The 18,670-nt window shown below is 41.9% G+C and overlaps 2 protein-coding genes across 2 annotated transcripts in view; one reads left to right on the forward strand and one right to left on the reverse strand.

Moving 5' to 3' along the window:
- Positions 1-6,347: 6,347 nt before the first annotated feature.
- Positions 6,348-18,670, reverse strand: part of RRP15 (ribosomal RNA processing 15 homolog) — a 39,797-nt gene continuing 27,474 nt past the window's right edge. The window contains exon 5 of the mRNA XM_065401560.1: positions 6,348-6,825. Coding sequence (XP_065257632.1) covers positions 6,673-6,825 — 153 coding nt within the window. The 3' untranslated portion in view covers positions 6,348-6,672. The remainder of the gene's footprint in view (positions 6,826-18,670) is intronic.
- LOC135875648 (signal peptidase complex subunit 1-like) lies at positions 13,410-13,874 on the forward strand. The gene has a single exon (XM_065400603.1). The coding sequence runs from the start codon at positions 13,449-13,451 to the stop codon at positions 13,872-13,874; it is 426 nt and encodes a 141-aa protein (XP_065256675.1). The 5' UTR covers positions 13,410-13,448.

Here is an 18,670-nt window from a genome sequence, read left to right on the forward strand (position 1 = left end):
AAGATTATTACTGAAAAGCTGCATGCTGGTGCTTGAGAATCTCCGCCATTCAGTGGAGTGAGGGAAGAGGCTATTGGTCATTTCACTGGAATGGATGAACTATGATACTATAATGAAATATTGTTGATTTATCGGAAGATTTCCAAAAGCACCAAAAGGATTTAGAATCCCATTGAAAGTAATGCCATGCTAAATCCCTTAGGAGCTTTTGAAAAGGCCCCCTTTAAACTTATTAAAGCATTTGGCAGCACACAAGTTATATACATGTTAGTGTGACTGAACTCACTCTAAAGATTGAAATGTTGCACGAGGATAAAAGCAAGTATTTTATTCAGTGTTGAAGCTGCACATTTTGAGTCAAGCTCTGTTCAGTCAATGTGTACCCAAAAGATAAGAGCGATAAGAAACAACTGCCTTTGAAAGCAAACACCTGTTGTAAGACAGCTCAGGAAGCTAGCCCATACCCCCTCATTCCCCAAATGTAATCTTTACTACAGTATTTGCCCTGTGGTATTATTTATTATCTTATTCAGAACATTCTGCTTCAAGCATCTCCAGTATATCAGAAAGCAGGGGAGTGAAGTCACCAGGTTTTCAACTGCCTTTTTGGAAAACCACCATTCACAATCCTCCCATCTACTGCAGAATGCAAAACCGATGGCTAAGGTTGTAAGCATCTGTTCGTTGTCTATATGTTTAATGTGCACCTCGTTTGGCTTTAGGATCTCTGCACATTTGCTCCAAGTATGATCAAAATTTAACAAGATCTCAAGGCTTCCTGACATTTCAAGTCTTCCCCTGCCTCTATCTTGCAGCAAGTCCTGGATAAGTCATTGATCGGTTTGCAAGGGCTGGAAGAAAGCAAAGTTGATGACTGCTCAGTGTGGTTATTAAGGATGCCAGGACCCATTTAATAAGAGTTAAGGGTTTGTCCTTCTAACCATCAAAGAGCTAGATGTGATACGGTGGTTACTGCCTTCCTCCTTGGTGGTGACTGCAGAGATAGCTCAAGGGACATGCAGGTCATGCAGCTACACAGGTCAGCCTGTTCTAGGAGCACCACCCTACCCAGAACAGTTTCATTCTTTCTAAAAAGAAATCCACTTTCCACAAGGAAACAGGCAGGGCCCCCAATCAGCACTAAGGGAATGCTTGGTTCACATTACTCATCTTGGTCAGAGCATAGAACTTCAGAAGGGAGACGCTCCTCAGCCCCGAACCAAGAGATCACCAGCCAGAGAGAAGCACCACAGGCAGGAGCTCTCCCCACTCAAGCAGCCATGGCAGGGAAGTTCCCAGAGCCTCTCTGTGTCCCAGTAAAATTAGTACAGAATATAAAACAGACCCCAAGAACACCCCACCAAAAGTTCTCTCACGGGGCAGACCCCAGGGGAAGATGGTCCTTTCCTCACAGAAAGAGAAGCCTAAGATGATCAGAAGATGAAGGCAAAATTAATCAACAGATTAAGGTGAACTGCTCCTCTCCCCAGTGAAAATGTATTGTCTGCAATCCATGCAGCAAAGAATCCTTTTCCAGATGTGCATATTATGGAGCCTACCTGATGCCTTGCACATCTGGAACCAGTCCTAGGTCTCTTTGTTTCTATGGATGTAAAAAGACACCATATAATGGTAAGTAGGATCATGAACTCCTCCCTTCAGGTAGTAGCACAGCTCTTCTGAAGCCTGGAAACTCATGGGAGCAGGAGACTGAGCTTGAGAACCAAGTTCTGCTCTCTCTGCGATGATAGAGGAAGAGAGCACTGCTAGGGAGGGCGGGCTGAATGACTCTGTGGGAAAGGGGTAGGGCTGGGAGTCAGCAGACGTGGGTTCAAGCTCGGTCTCTGCCACACTATTCCAGAGGTGTTGAGCATCTACTGAGCCCATGGTTCTGATCATCCTTCCCCTCTTGCGAAAGGAAATCAGTATCAGAGTTGCTTCTATACAACAGGAATCTACTTTTACTACACATTTAAATCCTCAGCTTAAAACCACAATACCAAGGCAGGATTTGTGTTCATGGAAATGGTTCAGGTGCAGAGAAGGTAGAAGGCAGTTGGGTTAAGCTAAGTGGACCATTTCTGTGCCTTGAAATAAGTTTCAGAATTGCTTTGGATGGAGAAGGTAGTGGTGGGAGAAAGAGATTTGTTTTTGATGAAATATTACAATATTTGCATGTCCCCCAAACATTTTTTCCCAAAAAAAATCTATTGACCAGCGAAGTTGCAGGATTGAAGTTCACATATATGTACTTCACTGAAAGTTAGACAATAATGCTGTCAATAACGTAGCAATTCAAACAGCACACGGATGTGCTGATGCTTTGTAGATTTCAGTCCAAGTAAAGTACCTATTTAAGATTAATTTAAAACAATCAGGGCTCAGATTTAGATTTTAATTATTCATAAGCATATTGTATGCAACCCAAAAGAAAAAGCAAGGAGGCTTTATAGGGTGAGAGGGTTGGTTAGGCAGTCTGTGAAGTAGTACATAAAAAAGGTCAGTTATGAATGTTAAGGGATTTGAAAGGCAATACATGTGGCCTACACACACACACACACACACACACACACACCACTCAGGTGCTGATGTGTGATCTAAAATTATAGCTTAAGACATTATCTTTTATGTATAATCTCTCCGTGTTTTTCTTAAAAACATTTATAAATGGCAACTCAATGCTTTGGTCACTTACAACTTTACTGCAAAAACCTAAGTGCATACAAACAAGTTCTGAAAACTTAAAAAATTATGGAAATGTTTGCTAAAAATAATTTTATAAAATTTAGTCATTTCAAAATATACTATTGTTTCTCAAGCAACTTTCTGGTAGGAAAAATCATCTTTTTAAAGTAGCTGATCTCAATGAGCCACTGGTCAGAGCCAGATACTGCTGATATCAAACAGGACTTGCATGTTGGATGTAAGTCAGTACCAGGCCTTAAGATCAAACCACAGAGAAAATTCAAATCAGCATCATCAACTCTTTGTTCAGTAAAGTTATAGATTTAAGGCTGTCCATGTAGGTTTTACTCATAAAGTAATTAAACTCTGCAGAAACCAAGAAATGTGATGTGAGACTATAATGGTACATTATAAGATTCAAACTATATTACCTTATTTTAAAAATATTTGTTTACACTGCAATAATGAGATGCCAATTCTACTAATTTAATAACTATACAGATGTCAAATCCTCAGAAGTTGGAATAAACGTACATCAAACTTTTGTGGTTTTGCCACTCTATATTTTGGGTACATGCCTTCATTTGTGATAATAATCATGAGGCCACAAGCTAATGTCTCCTTAGATATCTAATACACTTAACACTCAAACCAGTTTGAAAACGTAAACATTTCTGCTGTTAACTTCGAGTTCTCCTCAAAGAATTATGCTACAATATATACCAGATGCATGAACAGGCTACAGTATAACAGAACTACTGCCAGCTGTTAGGGGCTGGTTTTATGAATTATATATGTATATTATATTTACATGGTATAATATATACAAATCCCTCCACTCATCTTATTTAAGAAATTTAAATCCAATTTAACATTTATAGTTTGTCTCTATTACATCAATGAAGTCCTTTATATTTTCACTTAGATGCTGAATAAGGGAATACTTAGAATATTTTTTTAAATTAGTGAAGATACTCCTTAGTGCTCTGCATATAATAAGATACAAAGGTGCATGAGAAATCCATAGCAGCAGACTCAAGAATACTTGGCAGTTTTGTAACAACTTCCAGATCATCACAATGTGGTTTAAAATATCAATGAATTATGCCTTAAAACCCATGAAGTATCTTCATTTTACAATTGGGGAACTGAGGTACTGACCTACATAAGATCTCACAGCAAGCCTATGGATGGGCGGAGAGAGAATTCAGTCCCCTGGTTCTTACTTTTCTTCCTTATCCACACAACTATCCCTTCTTTACATGTATATGTATTGTACCCATTGTACTTTAAGGACTGGATTACCAACTGGGGTAAATTGGTTAGGTCCAATGATGCCAACAGAGCGACACTTGTTTACTCCAGCTGAGAATCTTACCCTCATACTAAAAGCAATTCAGAACAGTGACTCTTCCTTGACACATAGACTCATAGACTTTAAGGTCAGAAGGGACCAATATGGTCATCTAGTCTGACCTCCCGCATGATGCAGGCCACAAAAGCTGACCCACCCACAACAGAATATTCCAGCCTGCGAGCCCTGCCCTATGCTGCGGAGGAAGGCGAAAAACCTCCAGGGCCTCTGCCAATCTACCCTGGAGGAAAATTCCTTCCCGACCCCAAATATGGCGATCAGCAGTACCCCGAGCATACAGGCAAGATTCTACAGCCGGATCCTCATTTTACCCGCGATGGCACGTTAATGCCTAATTGACTAAAATCACGTTATCCCTTCAAACCATTCCCTCCATAAACTTATCAAGCCTAATCTTGAAGTCAGAAAGGTCTTTCGCCTCCACCGTTTCCCTCGGAAGGCTGTTCCAAAATTTCACCCCTCTGACGGTTAGAAACCTTCTTCTAATTTCAAGCCTAAACTTCCCCACGGCCAGTTTATATCCATTCGTTCTCGTGTCCACATTACTACTGAGCTGAAATAATTCCTCTCCCTCCTTGGTATTAATCCCTTTGATATATTTAAAGATAGCAATCATATCCCCCCTCAGCCTTCTTTTGGTTAGGCTAAACAAACCGAGCTCCTCGAGTCTCCTTTCATAGGAAAGGTTTTCCATTCCTCGGATCATCCTAGTGGCCCTTCTCTGTACCCGTTCCAGTTTGAGTTCATCCTTTTTAAACATAGGAGACCAGAACTGCACACAGTACTCCAAATGAGGTCTCACCAGCGCCTTGTATAACGGAAGCAGCACCTCCCTGTCCCTACTAGAAATACCTCGCCTGACGCATCCCAAAATCGCATTAGCTTTTTTCACAGCCACGTCACATTGCCGACTCATAGTCATCCTACGATCAACCAGGACTCCGAGGTCCTTCTCCTCCTCCGTCACTTCCAACCTATGCGTCCCTAACTTATAACTAAAATTCTTATTAGTCATCCCTAAGTGCATCACCTTACACTTCTCACTATTAAATCTCATCCTATTATTTTTACTCCAATTTACAAGGTCATCCAAGTCTCCCTGCAGAATATCCCTATCCTTCTCCGAATTGGCAATACCTCCCAACTTTGTGTCATCCGCAAACTTTATCAGCCCACTCCTACATTCGGTTCCGAGGTCAGTAACGAATAGATTGAATAAAATCGGACCCAAAACCGAACCTTGAGGAACCCCACTGGTGACCTCCGTCCAACCCGACAGTTCACCTTTCAGTACTACCCGTTGCAGTCTCCCCTTTAACCAGTTTTTTATCCACCTCTGGAATTTAATATCGATCCCCATCTTTTCCAATTTAACCAATAATTCCTCGTGCGGGACAGTATCAAACGCTTTACTAAAATCGAGGTAAATTAGATCCACCGCATTTCCTTTATCTAGAAGGTCTGTTACTTTCTCAAAGAAGGAGATCAAGTTGGTTTGGCACGATCTGCCTTTCGTAAACCCATGTTGTAATTTGTCCCAATTGCCATTCACCTCAAGGTCCTTAACTACTTTTTCCTTCAAAATTTTTTCCAAGACCTTGCATACTACAGAAGTTAAACTAACAGGTCTGTAGTTACCCGGGTCACTTTTTTTCCCCTTCTTAAAAATAGGAACCACATTAGCTATTTTCCAGTCCATCGGTACCACCCCCGAGTTTACAGATTTATTAAAAATTATCGCCATGTACAGACAGCACTTTATAAAACCATTAATTAATCAAGCTGTACAGTTGTCACAGCAGTTATGCCATGGACCTCGCAGGTGAGGTTCCTTTCTGAATCTGGAATATCCAAATCTCAACATCGCCCCCTGAAGTTTTATTTATGGCAAAATATAACATAAAAAGCGAGAGGCCCTTTCCTCTCCCACTAGTCTCGTACTGAGATTAACTTAAGACTTGCAAAAAAAAATAAAGGGACAATATAAAGAGATGACATCAGTCATAGGCCTCAGTTTCTTTTTTTTAATTAAGTTTCTAAGACTGTCTCCCACCAAATCAATGCTCAGAGACCAGTACTATGACACTAGTGGTTAGTTTTCTTTATTATCTACAAAATCTTTCTTGGCCAAAGGACTGCAGACTCTACAAGAGACCAATAATTTTACAAGGTGATGGAATTTTTATGTTTATTGTAAGTCATTTCTTTTACAAATTGCTGACACCTTTTCAAGGTGCAACCTAGCTTTGGAAATGCAGGCACAATAATACGTCAATAGCCATGACCACTGTATTCACTTTTAATGACCTTGGCAAAACATATCTTTCATTGGGCAGGTGCCACTATTTTGACTGTACAAAATGTTTTGGAAATATGTTGAAAATTATACATGTTTTGGAAAATATTTCAGGATTTCAGTATAGGGAGTGAAGTTTTGGTAAATAAAAGTTTGAAGCTAATGAGGAAAGAAGCCACACCCAAACCTAAGAAAGTCTTTGCTTTCCTTAAAATAGGCATCTCTACAATCCCCAAAAGCTGTGCATTCACAGAATGTAGAGCTTTTTATTCAAGTAAACTAATATTTTATCTTGAATGTTCTTTCATTTCCTCCATCAGTCACTTTCACTATCCTGCCTTAGTCCATCATCTTGTCCAGTGTGGCTTTCCCGGTCACTCTCTTTATCCCAGTCTTTCATAGACGCTCCCATCATGAAATCGTCACGGAGTATGTTCCATGCTGGCTCTTCATCAGATTTCACTTCACCCTGAATAGGATAAAACAAAAACCGAAAAGGTGAATGCGGAAATCAGACAGTATGAAGGTTTCTGATCCTCCACAATACCCCCTCCCACTCCCCAAACCCACGTTTACAATGTATGCAAAGACACAGACAAACTGAGGGCTGACTTCATTTGCTTTCAGTGCAAACAAGCATGCAAGTGAATTATAAAAAACTTGACAAAGCAATAAAAGAAATATGGAAACAAAACAATTATTTTTCATGGACTAAACACGGTCAACCCTGGGCATGGCTTCCTTTAGTAAAATCATTTTTGGCAATCAAAATGGACTCATGATATCATTTATTAACCCCCAGGTGCTGCTTCATTAGAACATTTTTGGCACATTTCTGCAATACAAATATGGATTTAATAAAGGCTTTGTAAAAAACAAATTTAACATTTAACATAGTTTGTGATTTGTGAACCAAATCCCCTTTATGTGGGTTATTATTGCCTCACTACCTGGGCCTGCATATGGTACAAAGATGCTTCCAAAAGAAATGGAAATTTGATCTATGGTCAGCAAGCCAACAGCACCTTGATTCCAAATTTGCTTCTGCATGAAAATGGTTTAACTGAGGCAATATTTAAAGGCTCAGGGGTTAATAAAAAGAAGGGTGACAAAGAGTTTTGGTTAGCTTATCATTTAATGTATTGCAAGGCAGATGATCTCCAAAGATTACATGGTAAAACACAGATGGTGCAACAGCACCACCCTGTGGAAATAATTTAAGCAACACAGTTTATACAAATTTGTACCTATATCCTATTATTGAAGATAATCACTCAAAACTGTTCCATGTACTAAAGTGGTAGTTTAGTGATCTAAGCCTCCGGTGTGAAATATTTCAAGGAACAACATGGCTCAATATCTGCTTGGAGTAATGGAGTAACATGTAGTTTACCACTGAAGGGTTATTGAGATGAGATTGTATAGACAAACATAAAAAGTAGGGGTTTTCCCTGCTGTCCCTGGCTAAAAATATCCTCTCCCCCTGCACTGCTATCACTGACTAGTAAACGGTCACCCCAGAAGCGCTTGCACTTCCGTGATGCTGTACGGTGTGTACAGAGCGTACACATAACATTGTTGTAACGTGCTTTGGGATACGTCAGGATTAATACTATCTTATTAAAGGAATCTTGTCACAAGGAATTAATTGAAATGAGAATACTATGAGACGGTTGTTGCTCTGCCTACTGCACAGTCACTCTCTTCAAATTTATGCATGCTTTCCCTTGTTCTAGTGCATTTCTAGATGCTATATATTAAGAGTACAGAACACAATATGCGTAAGCCTACTTTCATGTGATCTCAGGGAGAGAGCAAACGGAGATTATAAGGATTTAGTGCCCTGGGAAAAAGAGACTGGAGAACTCAGGTCAGTTAGTAAAGAGCAAACATATTAAAAGACTAGCAAGAAAGCCTTTCTGCATAATGAATACAAGTTATGGGAACACAAATCTGTCCCAGAAAGAGCGAGATCTTTAAGCTAATGGATGTCAAAAAACAGAAGCATTCATCTAGAATTACAACTTGTCCTGCACTTGTATTAAAAAGATGCCTCTCATAAGCTTGGTTATTTTATTATTTTACACCCATCTCAAAATAGTTTTCAAAAGCCCAATCCAGAAAAAAGTACCCTCTGCAGCTGCTGCTTTGACTCCTTATGGGTTGCCTGGCCTTTACATCTACTTCCGCAACTTCCTATTCCAAGGAGTAGTTCTCCCATCTCTAGCCACCATGGAATCAGCAACATCCTCTTCTCCAACAGCAGTGTCTCCAATTCCACCTACTCTTATGGCAACTGGCCTCAAGAGAAGTTGATTAACTCCACAGAGGGCTTGGCTACACACAGAAGTTGCACTACAGTAACTACATTGCAGTATGGAATCGGTAACACCTGCTTCCCCCACAGCATGGGCTCAGTTATCGGTATAAATTATTCCCATATGGGAAGGGGAATAGGCCCCTTTATCCCAGCATAACTAGGGATTGTACTAGGTATAACTAGATCAGTAAAAGAATCATCCTCTTAACTGAACAGTTATACTAGTACAAAAACTGTGTGCAGACCACACTTGACCTCCACCTACTGCAGCGTTTGTCTACATTAGGCTTTTTCACCTTGCCTTAATGATTTCCAATTAACTCAAAGCAGTTAACATGTTGGTAAAGGCTAATGTGGATATTTCGCAAATGTTTGTTCCAGGATACAAACATCAATGAACTCTGGGTAATAAAAGTCTCAAGTAGCCATACCAGGAGTCTCTTTTGTCTGCATGCAGGGTGGGCTCCTCTACGGCTGCTTGCAGAAGAGCTCTGCCCAGAAGACAGAGTGGTGTTCGCTTTGGCCGATAGCCAGAATGCACAAGAACAGTTTAAAAAGAAAACTGTTGCCGAGATAATCTGGGGCTTGACTGGGCCCCAGCTGTTTTATATCTCATCATCTACCCTGTCAGGGAAGAGAGGCTAAAATGATGAAAGAAAATACTCACAAACCCTTCTTTGCTAAACCCATTTAATAATCACCACAGTCTGGATATAGCACTGAAGTAAAACTCTAAATACTCAACTGAAAAAAATCCAGCTTGTTTTTCCAATAAGCTGCTTTTGCTAAAGAAAAATGCAACAGAAAAAGATTACTACATTTTAATCCACATGGTGCGTTTAAAAAGATAAAGGACAAGAGGTAGCAGCAGTGAGTTCTAGGGGATTAGAGAAAAGTGCTAGGAACCAGAAAAGCCCTAGATTCAAATCCAGTATCATCTGACCTTCAGCAAGCCAGTGGGCCTCCTTTTGGCTCAGCCAACTGAACGGCAACACCTGGGTGAAAACAGGACTTCAACAAAAACCAAAGGCTGAACTTCAGTATAGCTACCATCTCTTGTGTAAATGAATTACATGTAAAGTTTGATTAGAGACTTGCACAAGCATTAACTAAAGAGTTAGAAAGCGGCAGCAGGTCTCAATCTGGAAGATGAACATTTACGTTCAGGTGGTTTATCAATTGTGAATATATTACCACTAGGAGAAAACCCATGTTCATCCCACTTAATGGTGGGGCACTTCTACTGCAGGAAGGAAAAATTGAAGGGGTCAATGAATTAAGACTGAAGAAAATACAAGACTGACCTATTTGCTGTTGTAATATCAAACAAACAAAATTAAGTTCTAGGAAAATGTGCAGTAAATCTGTGTGTATAATTAGCAGTTAGTTCAAGTTTAATTTCACAACATGCTTTATCTATGCAAGAATGTTCACGTCTTAGGGTTTTTAATACCATAATCTAGTTTCATCGAAGTAAAAACAAACTGATTCTTGGCACTTGCCAAGTAAACCAGCTTTCATTCCAAATGATTGCTTTGAGCTTTCTCTCAGCTGTTTGTCCACATCTTCCAGATTTTACTACGGTATTGAAGTCCCTTCTGAACATCCCCAAATGAAAACAAAAAACTGTGTGTAAACATTAGCGTGTAGTGCTACACAAAAGGACTGTTTTGGAAAGGCAAGAGTAAAGCACCAAGGGCTTCACATGTGTAGAGCAAACTGTTCTTCAAACAGGTTATGACATTCAGGAGACTAGAACAATGTGTATATATACAAAAATAACAGGAGTACTTGTGGCACCTTAGAGACTAACAAATTTATTAGAGCATAAGCTTTCATGGGCTACAACCCACTTCTTCGGATGCATCCGAAGAAGTGGGTTGTAGCCCACGAAAGCTTATGCTCTAATAAATTTGTTAGTCTCTAAGGTGCCACAAGTACTCCTGTTATTTTTGCGGATACAGACTAACACGGCTGCTACTCTGAAACCTGTATATATACAGTAATATGTTTGAAGAGTCGCTGTTTCCTAGTGATGTTCAAGTTATTTTGTTTTATTCCACAGTTTCAACAGGGGCCCGATGGCTAATTCCATTTATCACTTTAAAAGATGGAAGAGGCTGGAGAACATTTCATATATGGCTTCTTATATTTTCACCGATAATATTCAGAAGTATTGCATGAATTAATTGATATAGGCAATCTAATCCACAGCATCTCTTGGAAACTTGCTTGCTTGCACAACACAGGCACATTATAAAAGATATCGGACATGCAAACAAGATAAATGTTCACACTGGCTTGAAGCATTGAGAACAATACATCTGGGCAGCCAACACCACACTGGACACAAGCTAAGTCAGCAGTTCTTAGTGCACTGGGATGACCTCTATCTCACAAGAGCACCCAGACTAACCCTATTCTGTTCCCAAAACCAGATATGTTTCTGTACCAGGACAGCAGCTGCACTTAAGGTCAACTGAAAAACACTAAAAGACAGCCAACCCCCTCCACATCTTTCCTTCTTTCCTAGAGCCTCTCATCCATGAGCACACTACTCGTGTGGATGCAACCAAACGGGTCTGGCATGGGTACGCTTTGCAGAGAGGATGCTCCACCAGGGCTAGGCTAAGTCTGAGGGAATGCCCACACAAACCGCTACAACAGCTGCAGTGCAGCAGCTGAGTCACTGTAGCGCTTCAGTGTAGATGCTACCTAGGTCAGCGAAGTTAATCCACCGCCCCGAGAGGCAGTAGCTAGGTTGATGGAAGAATTCTTCTGTCGACCCAGCACTGTTAACACCTGGGGTTAGGGCAGCACGTCTCTCAGGGGTGTGGATTTTTCACACCCGAGGGACGCAGCTATGCTGACTTAAGTTCCCAGCGTGGACCCGCCGTGAGCGCCGATCACCTGAGCTCAGACTCGCCCACGGTGAGCTGAATCTTGCCAGCCAAATCTTGAAAAATGAGTAAAGTCAGGGTCCAATAGACTAGGAGGACATAATCATTAATGGAGGTCACTCCGTACAGCACAACACAACAATATGGCCTTGGCATCTAATTTTTGGGGGTGTCGTGGGGCCAGTGCAGTAACAAGCTCTGTGCAGCCTCCAGGCCACCACAGCAGGGATCTGTATATTTGTGATGAAGTAATTTTGGAATTTAGAACTGAGCATCCCTCTCTGCTTTTAGCCGTTGTTTTTACTGCTTGTACCAATACGTGTTATGTAACTCGCTCTTGGCAAACGCGATTAGAATAACTAGTGTGCCAGAAACTAAGTTTAAGTGAATGAGGAAAGCACAGTCATTCAACTGATACAGTATTTTTAAAGGCGAAAGAAAGGAAAGATTCTAAACCTTGTAGGGTGAGACAACATCAGCAAAAGTATAGTTCTTGGTGGGAGTGAACTCCTGTAGTGAGAACCCATGACAGAGTAAGAATATTGGTTCTACTCCCCGCTCTTCCACTAACTCATTGAAACTTTTGGCAAGTCACTTAACTTCTATCTGCCTCAGTGTCCCCATCTGCAAAAACAATAACCTATCTCACATGGAAGTTGTGAGGCTGTGTGTGTAAAGCAGGGGTGGGCAACCTGCAGCCCGTGGGGGGTGCGAAGGCTTGGGGCTTCCCCCATGCGGTGGGGCGAGCCAGTGCTCGTGGCTCCAGCCCCATGGTGTGTGGGTGTGCGCGGGTGTGGGTGTGCGCGCGCAGAGGCTCGGGGCTTCCCACCCGCGGGGTTGGAGCCACGAGTGCCGGCTCGGAGCCACGAGCACCGGCTCGCTGGAAGCCCCAAGCCTCTGCGCCCCCTCCCCCTCCCTCTTCCCCACCCCCGGGCAGGTAAGTTGAATGTGTATGGCCCGCCATTTATTTTTTCGGTGGGTCAATGGCCCCTGACACGAAAAAGGTTCCCCACCTCTGGTGTAAAGTACATTGACACCCTTATCTGGAAGTGTAGAACATTAACAGATACGTTTGCAGGCATTTTGCAAGCCTGGGAATTATAACCAACATACTGGGTTTTCCTTGCCTTCACTTTATACTCAAAGATGAACTACCAGACACCGCACTGACATCCCTCTCGCGTTACCTTTCACCTACAGTAAGTGTTTATTTGTACCTGTCAAGGAAGGAATTTCTAATATAAACATTTTTAAGCAACAGCTTTACATCTAGAGAATTTTTTTTTTTTACATTTTTGTCTTAAAGCGTAATTAATTCAAACTACATCTCCAATTGCACCCATTAAGCTCAAGACAGCAGTCTGAAAGCTTGAAACATAGGAGACACTGACTGCCATGAAAGAACTGTGAAATGTAATTGACAAAAGTCATTTGATACGTTTGACATTTCTGAATCCACTACTGGAATTAGCTGTCTGACCATAGTCTTGTGTTGTCTGAGGTCCTGGTAGAATAGGAGTGCTGGAGAGAAGCTTGCAAATAATTTTCTACCCGGCCAGCTCAGTGCCTACCTTTGGGACTCGGACCCGCTCCTCCGCCGCCGCTGGTGGACTGTCGATGCGGGCTAGCTGGTCCGGCAGGGAGGCTGCCGCCCGCGAGACCTCGCCTCCCTCCTCCTCCAAGGCCGGTGCCACTGAGGCCTCCACCTCCCAGGCCAGGTCCGGCTTTGACTCTCAGGACACTCCTGAAGTTTCCCTTTTGGAGGCTGGGAGCATCTCCGAGGCCTGCGCTTCTCAGGGCAGGGCAGGCAATTCCAAGGAGAGCAGCGAGAGCGGGGAAGCAGCCGAAGAGGCGAATTCCGTCGCTAGTACCATGCTGGACATATTCGGCTCCATCCCCACCCAGATGGACTACAAGAGTCCAAAACTAGCAGAACAGATTTTTCGAGGGATCATTCTTGTTTCTGCGGTACATGGTTTTATCTATGGCTACGTCGCTGAACAGTTCGGTTGGGCTGTCTATATAGTTATGGCTGGGTTTGCTTTATCGTGCCTGCTAACATTCCCTCCATGGCCTATGTACCGCCGCAATCCTCTGAAATGGCTACCTGTCCAAGAGTCGGGAACAGAAGATAAGAAGCCAGCAGAGAGAACTGAAAAGGCATACTCAAAGTTGAAGAATATGAACCCTCATGATGTAACATTGGAGAATTTTGCTTCATTAAAGGTTTCTAGGATGATAAAAAAAAAACTAGAAAAACAATCAATAACTAGCATTTATTATTTAAATAGTATCTAGTTGTGGCAAAGCTTTCCTGGTTAATTGGTATTTGCATACACACTCCACAGTAACCACCATCATGACTGGCACCCTGTTGGCAGTATAAGACAGGCAAAATTTTGAATGGCGAAGGAGACTGGAACTTCTCTTCCCCCCCCCCCCCAAGAGTAACTGCTCCTGGACAGGAACGAGGGACATCAACAGTGCAGTGTGGGAAAGTCTGCACTGACACTACCTGTGCCATGTTGCTTAATACATACAAAGAAAGCCCTATGTTTTAAGAAAATTAAGGTTGCAAAGTCTAGCACTCTAAAGTTAGGCAATGCGAGTACTATGGTTGTCTATGTCAGTGCTTCTCAAAGTCGGGCCGCCGCTTGTTCAGGGAAAGCCCCTGGCGGTCCGGGCTGGTTTGTTTACCTGCCGCGTCTGCAGGTCCGGCCGATCGCGGCTCCCACTGGCCGCGGTTCGCCGCTCCAGGCCAATGGGGGCTGCGGGAAGCGGCATGGGCTGAGGGATGTGCTGGCCGCCCTTCCCGCAGCCCCCATTGGCCTGGAGCGGCGAACCATGGCCAGTGGGAGCCGCGATCGGCCGAACCTGCAGAGGCGGCAGGTAAACAAACCGGCCCGGACTGCGAGGGGCTTTCCCTGAACAAGCGGCGGACCAGCTTTGAGAAGCACTGGTCTATGCAATCTTAACTTGTACCAATGCACGACAGTCTTGTGCAACATCACATAGAAAGTATGTGGTAGAATCAGAAATCACGTTGCCTTTACCACAGAAGAACACTGTTCTTTTCTTACAACCCTCTGCCTCATTCACTGTCCAGATCGTGCACTGAATGAGGCAGGCATCCCATTGGAACAAGTAATGATCATGTAATTCAAGACTATCATAATGCATATGCACAAACTGGTCAAATTGAGGTTTCAGAGGCAACCTTAATTCTGGTGTTTCTGCTTGACTTTGAAGCTACAACATTTCTTTAAACACAGATTTGTTTTTGGTTATTTTAAGGTTAAAAAAAAAAAAAAAAAAAAAAACAGAAAACTGAGGAAATTCCCTTATATGGAACCATACTGAACCCCTTTCTGGGTCTTTCATTAGCAGAGTTGGAACCCAGGACCTATAAATTACAGTAAAAAAACCCCTTCCACTTCAGCTAAAGGAGTGCCTGAAGCAGCAGTAGGGCGTTAACCTCTGTATGGACCAGTCACTTGAGGGGAACAAGACACATTTTGCTAGATAGCAGTAGAACGCTGGAAATCATAAATACTGGGATCCACTCCTGGCTCTAGTGAATAGGTCTAGCAGTTAACAACAGCACACGTAAGCATATAAATTCAGGCCAGCTGTTTTGAAAAGCCATGTGTGGATGAGTAGATAAGGCTTGGGTAGCTATAGTGGAGATCATATTCTATTATAAGCTCTGTTCAAAGTGACCTTGTGAGGCATCTCAGTTACACCATCTGTAAAATGCGAGGAATTAGAACTACCTGACTTTCAAGATAGGGATCTGAGACTTTGCTCAATACGAAGAGATGAAAGTACACGGAATTATGAACACCAATAAGTAGAAGATCTGAGAGTACGGCCTGGTCTACACTAGAAAATTAGGGCAGCATAACAACATTGCTTGGGGTGTGAAAAATCCACACCCCTGGATGGCGTAGCTAAGTCAATCTACGTCCCCGTATAGACAGCACTAGGTGGATGGAAGAATTCTTTCATCCACCTAGCTACCTCCTCTCCGAGAGGTGGATTACCTCTGCTGACAAAAGAATCCCTCCCGTCGGCATAGGTAGTGTCTATACCAAAGTGCTGCTGTGTAGCATTTTAAGTATAAACAAGCCCTAGAATTCGTCTCCTCTTGACTCCTGGCCCAGCACTCCTTCCCATAAGCAAAAAGGGCTGGCTGATGCTTCCGCTTCTGTGTAGAAGTCGAACTCTGGGGTAGGCGAATATGCCCCATGTGAATAGAATGTTTAGTGATTTTAGCAGTCAACTTCGAATAAAGTCTACTGAACAAGTGCAAATGGGGATTGTCATAACGGGAAGGGTAACAGCTCTCCTGTGTACAGTACTATAAAATCCCTCCTGGCCAGAGACTCCAAAATCCTTTTACTTGTAAAGGGTTAAGAAGCTCAGGTAACCTGGCTGACACCTGACCCAAAGGACCAATAAGGGGACAAGATACTTTCAAATCTTGGGTGGGTGGGGGGGAGGCTTTTGTATGTGCTCTTTGTTTTTGGGGGTTGTTCGCTCTTGGGACTGAGAGGGACCAGACATCAATCCAGGTTCTCCAAATCTTTCTGAACAAGTCTCTCATATTTCAAACTTGTAAGTAAACAGCCAGGCAAGGCGTGTTAGTTTATCTTTGTTTTCTCAACTTGTAAATGTACCTTTTGCTAGAGTGTTTATCTCTGTTTGCTGTACTTTGAACCTAAGGCTAGAGGAGGGTCCTCTGAGCTCTTTAAATTTGATTACCCTGTAAAGTTATTTTCCATCCTGATTTTACAGAGATGATTTTTACCTTTTTCTTTAATTAAAAGCCTTCTTTTTAAGAACCTGATTGATTTTTTCCTTGTTTTAAGATCCAAGGGGTTTGGATCTTGATCCACCAGGAGTTGGTGGGAGAAAGGAGGGGGGATGGTTAATTTCTCCTTGTTTTAAGATCCAAGGGGTTTGGATCTGTATTCACCAGGGAATTGGTGAAGAGTCTCTCAAGGCTACCCAGGGAAGGGAATTAGCTTTGGGAGTGGTGGCAGTGGACCAGATCTAAGCTGGTAGTTAAGCTTAGAAGTTTTCATGCAGGCCCCCACATTTGTACCCTAAAGTTCAAAGTGGGGAAGCAGCCTTGACAGGGATTTTCAGATGCTTGTAACTTGGGATAAATCTGGATGGATTTCTAAGGAAATAATAAAAGGCTCTTCTGATTCTGACAACAATTTCCCTGCTAAATTTCCGGTTCCTGCTCCCAACGTCTAAAGTGCTAAAGCTCTTCAAAGAAACAGTTGGAAACTTTTTTTTTTTTTTAACATTGCCAAAACTATCTACTCTTTCTAACCTTATTCTCTGGAATATCTAAGCTTTTTCTCTGAAGCTTTAAAAAAATTCTCCTGAGGCAGAGAACATGTAAGGAAAATTGCAGCCCAAGCAGTTAAAAATTGGCAATATAAGAAGTGATTGAAAACAGAGGCTTATAATGGAAAAATATTGGTGTTGATACCAACTTCATCTATAATAAAGCATCATAAATATGCATGACCCTGAACAGACACAGAAGTAACATCCCTGCTCTGAAGACTTTATAAACTATGTTTTATGTTATTCTGTCCTGTTAGCATCTGGACACTCAATCTGGCAACTTTCACAAACACTCCCTTCACACAAAAATTGTCGTAACAGGATAAATTACATTCTCTGAACAACACACTTCATATTAATTTGGTTTAGGAAAGTATTTTAAAGTGAAAGCTTGTAGAACATGCCGATTGTACAACAGGTGCCTGTTCTGCTCCAGGGTAATTTCACAAACACTTACTCCTAATGATAAGCATGTCATTCAACACACATTCACACTTCCCCTGGACTTCAAGTTAGAGTGACTAAATTGAAATGCAACTGAATATTTGAGATAGATCTATGCTGTTGACTTTAGGAGCAATACACAATCTCATTTATTCACAGCTCTACCCAGGAGTCTTGTATTGGAGGCCATTTCCAGTTAACAACCATTACAATCAATTGTTTACAGCATTTGGATTCCAGTCGTTAATATTCAAACTTCTACATGGGTAAAACATTGGAGTTACTGCACAGAGGGGCAACTCGGGCTCAACAAACATTGATTTGCATTTTGGGCACAACTGGAAGAGCAATCCACAGTTTAGCAATCTGAGTGAGTAATCCCCTTATCCCTACATCCTTTTCTTGGGTTTATTGTGAAGGTGGATGTGTGAATGAGAAGGAATGCTTGGGTTGGCATGCACAGAGGTTTGAATACACACTAACCTAATAAAGCCCAGAATTGAATTACATAAATTCTGAAAATAAACATTCACCTGGGCTTTAGTGAAAAAAAGAAATTAACAGCAACCTCATTCTCTAATACCATTACTTAACACTTGACTGTAAAGAGACGTAATAGAAGTCATTTATATTTTAAGCTATTTACATGGGGGGGGGGGGGGGAGCTTTGTTTAGTCCTGGTAAAAGAAACCCAATGAGTTTCAAGAGCATTTGTACCACAAGATGTAAAAGACATTAAAAGAAAAAAATAGAGTTAGGAGGGGCCTGGTTTTTGGCTGGAAGTTTTGGTGCTTTGCAGAGTTTGGGGCATTCCATTTCTGATAGCAGCCATCTGGGAATTCTTTCCACTGCAAGAAGAATTTTACCACATGCTGCTGCAAGACAACATACAGACATGTTGGCAAAGAGATTCACATATACCTGTTGAAAGTAGTAGGGAAAGATATGGGAGTATTATAACTAGGAGCTGCCCAGGAAAAAAACATAAATTTGGGTTCCAGATTATACTATGCACAATATACATGTATTCTGGAAAGCATATGACTTTTAAAAGGAACATAATCAACATGAAATCTAATCCGTTATTAAAAAAAAAGCATTCAAAGCAGTTTCAGGTAATAAACCTTCTGAAAATTTGCGATTTTACAGTCACTTTTCCTATTTTAAACATGGTTTTCTCCCCTGTGTTGCTGCTGAAAACCCCCACACAAACTTGCTGTAATGAGGAAGGGAAGGTACTATGAAAAGAGGAAAGGGGAGCAGATATTGTGAAATTGACTATATAC

Source organism: Emys orbicularis, chromosome 3 (assembly GCF_028017835.1).
Source record: "Emys orbicularis isolate rEmyOrb1 chromosome 3, rEmyOrb1.hap1, whole genome shotgun sequence".
NCBI classification, from domain to species: domain Eukaryota; kingdom Metazoa; phylum Chordata; order Testudines; family Emydidae; genus Emys; species Emys orbicularis.

Excerpts from the sequence above, each read along its gene's own strand:
- LOC135875648 (XM_065400603.1), top strand. The coding sequence starts at position 13,449 with ATGCTGGACATATTCGGCTCCATCCCCACCCAGATGGACTACAAGAGT.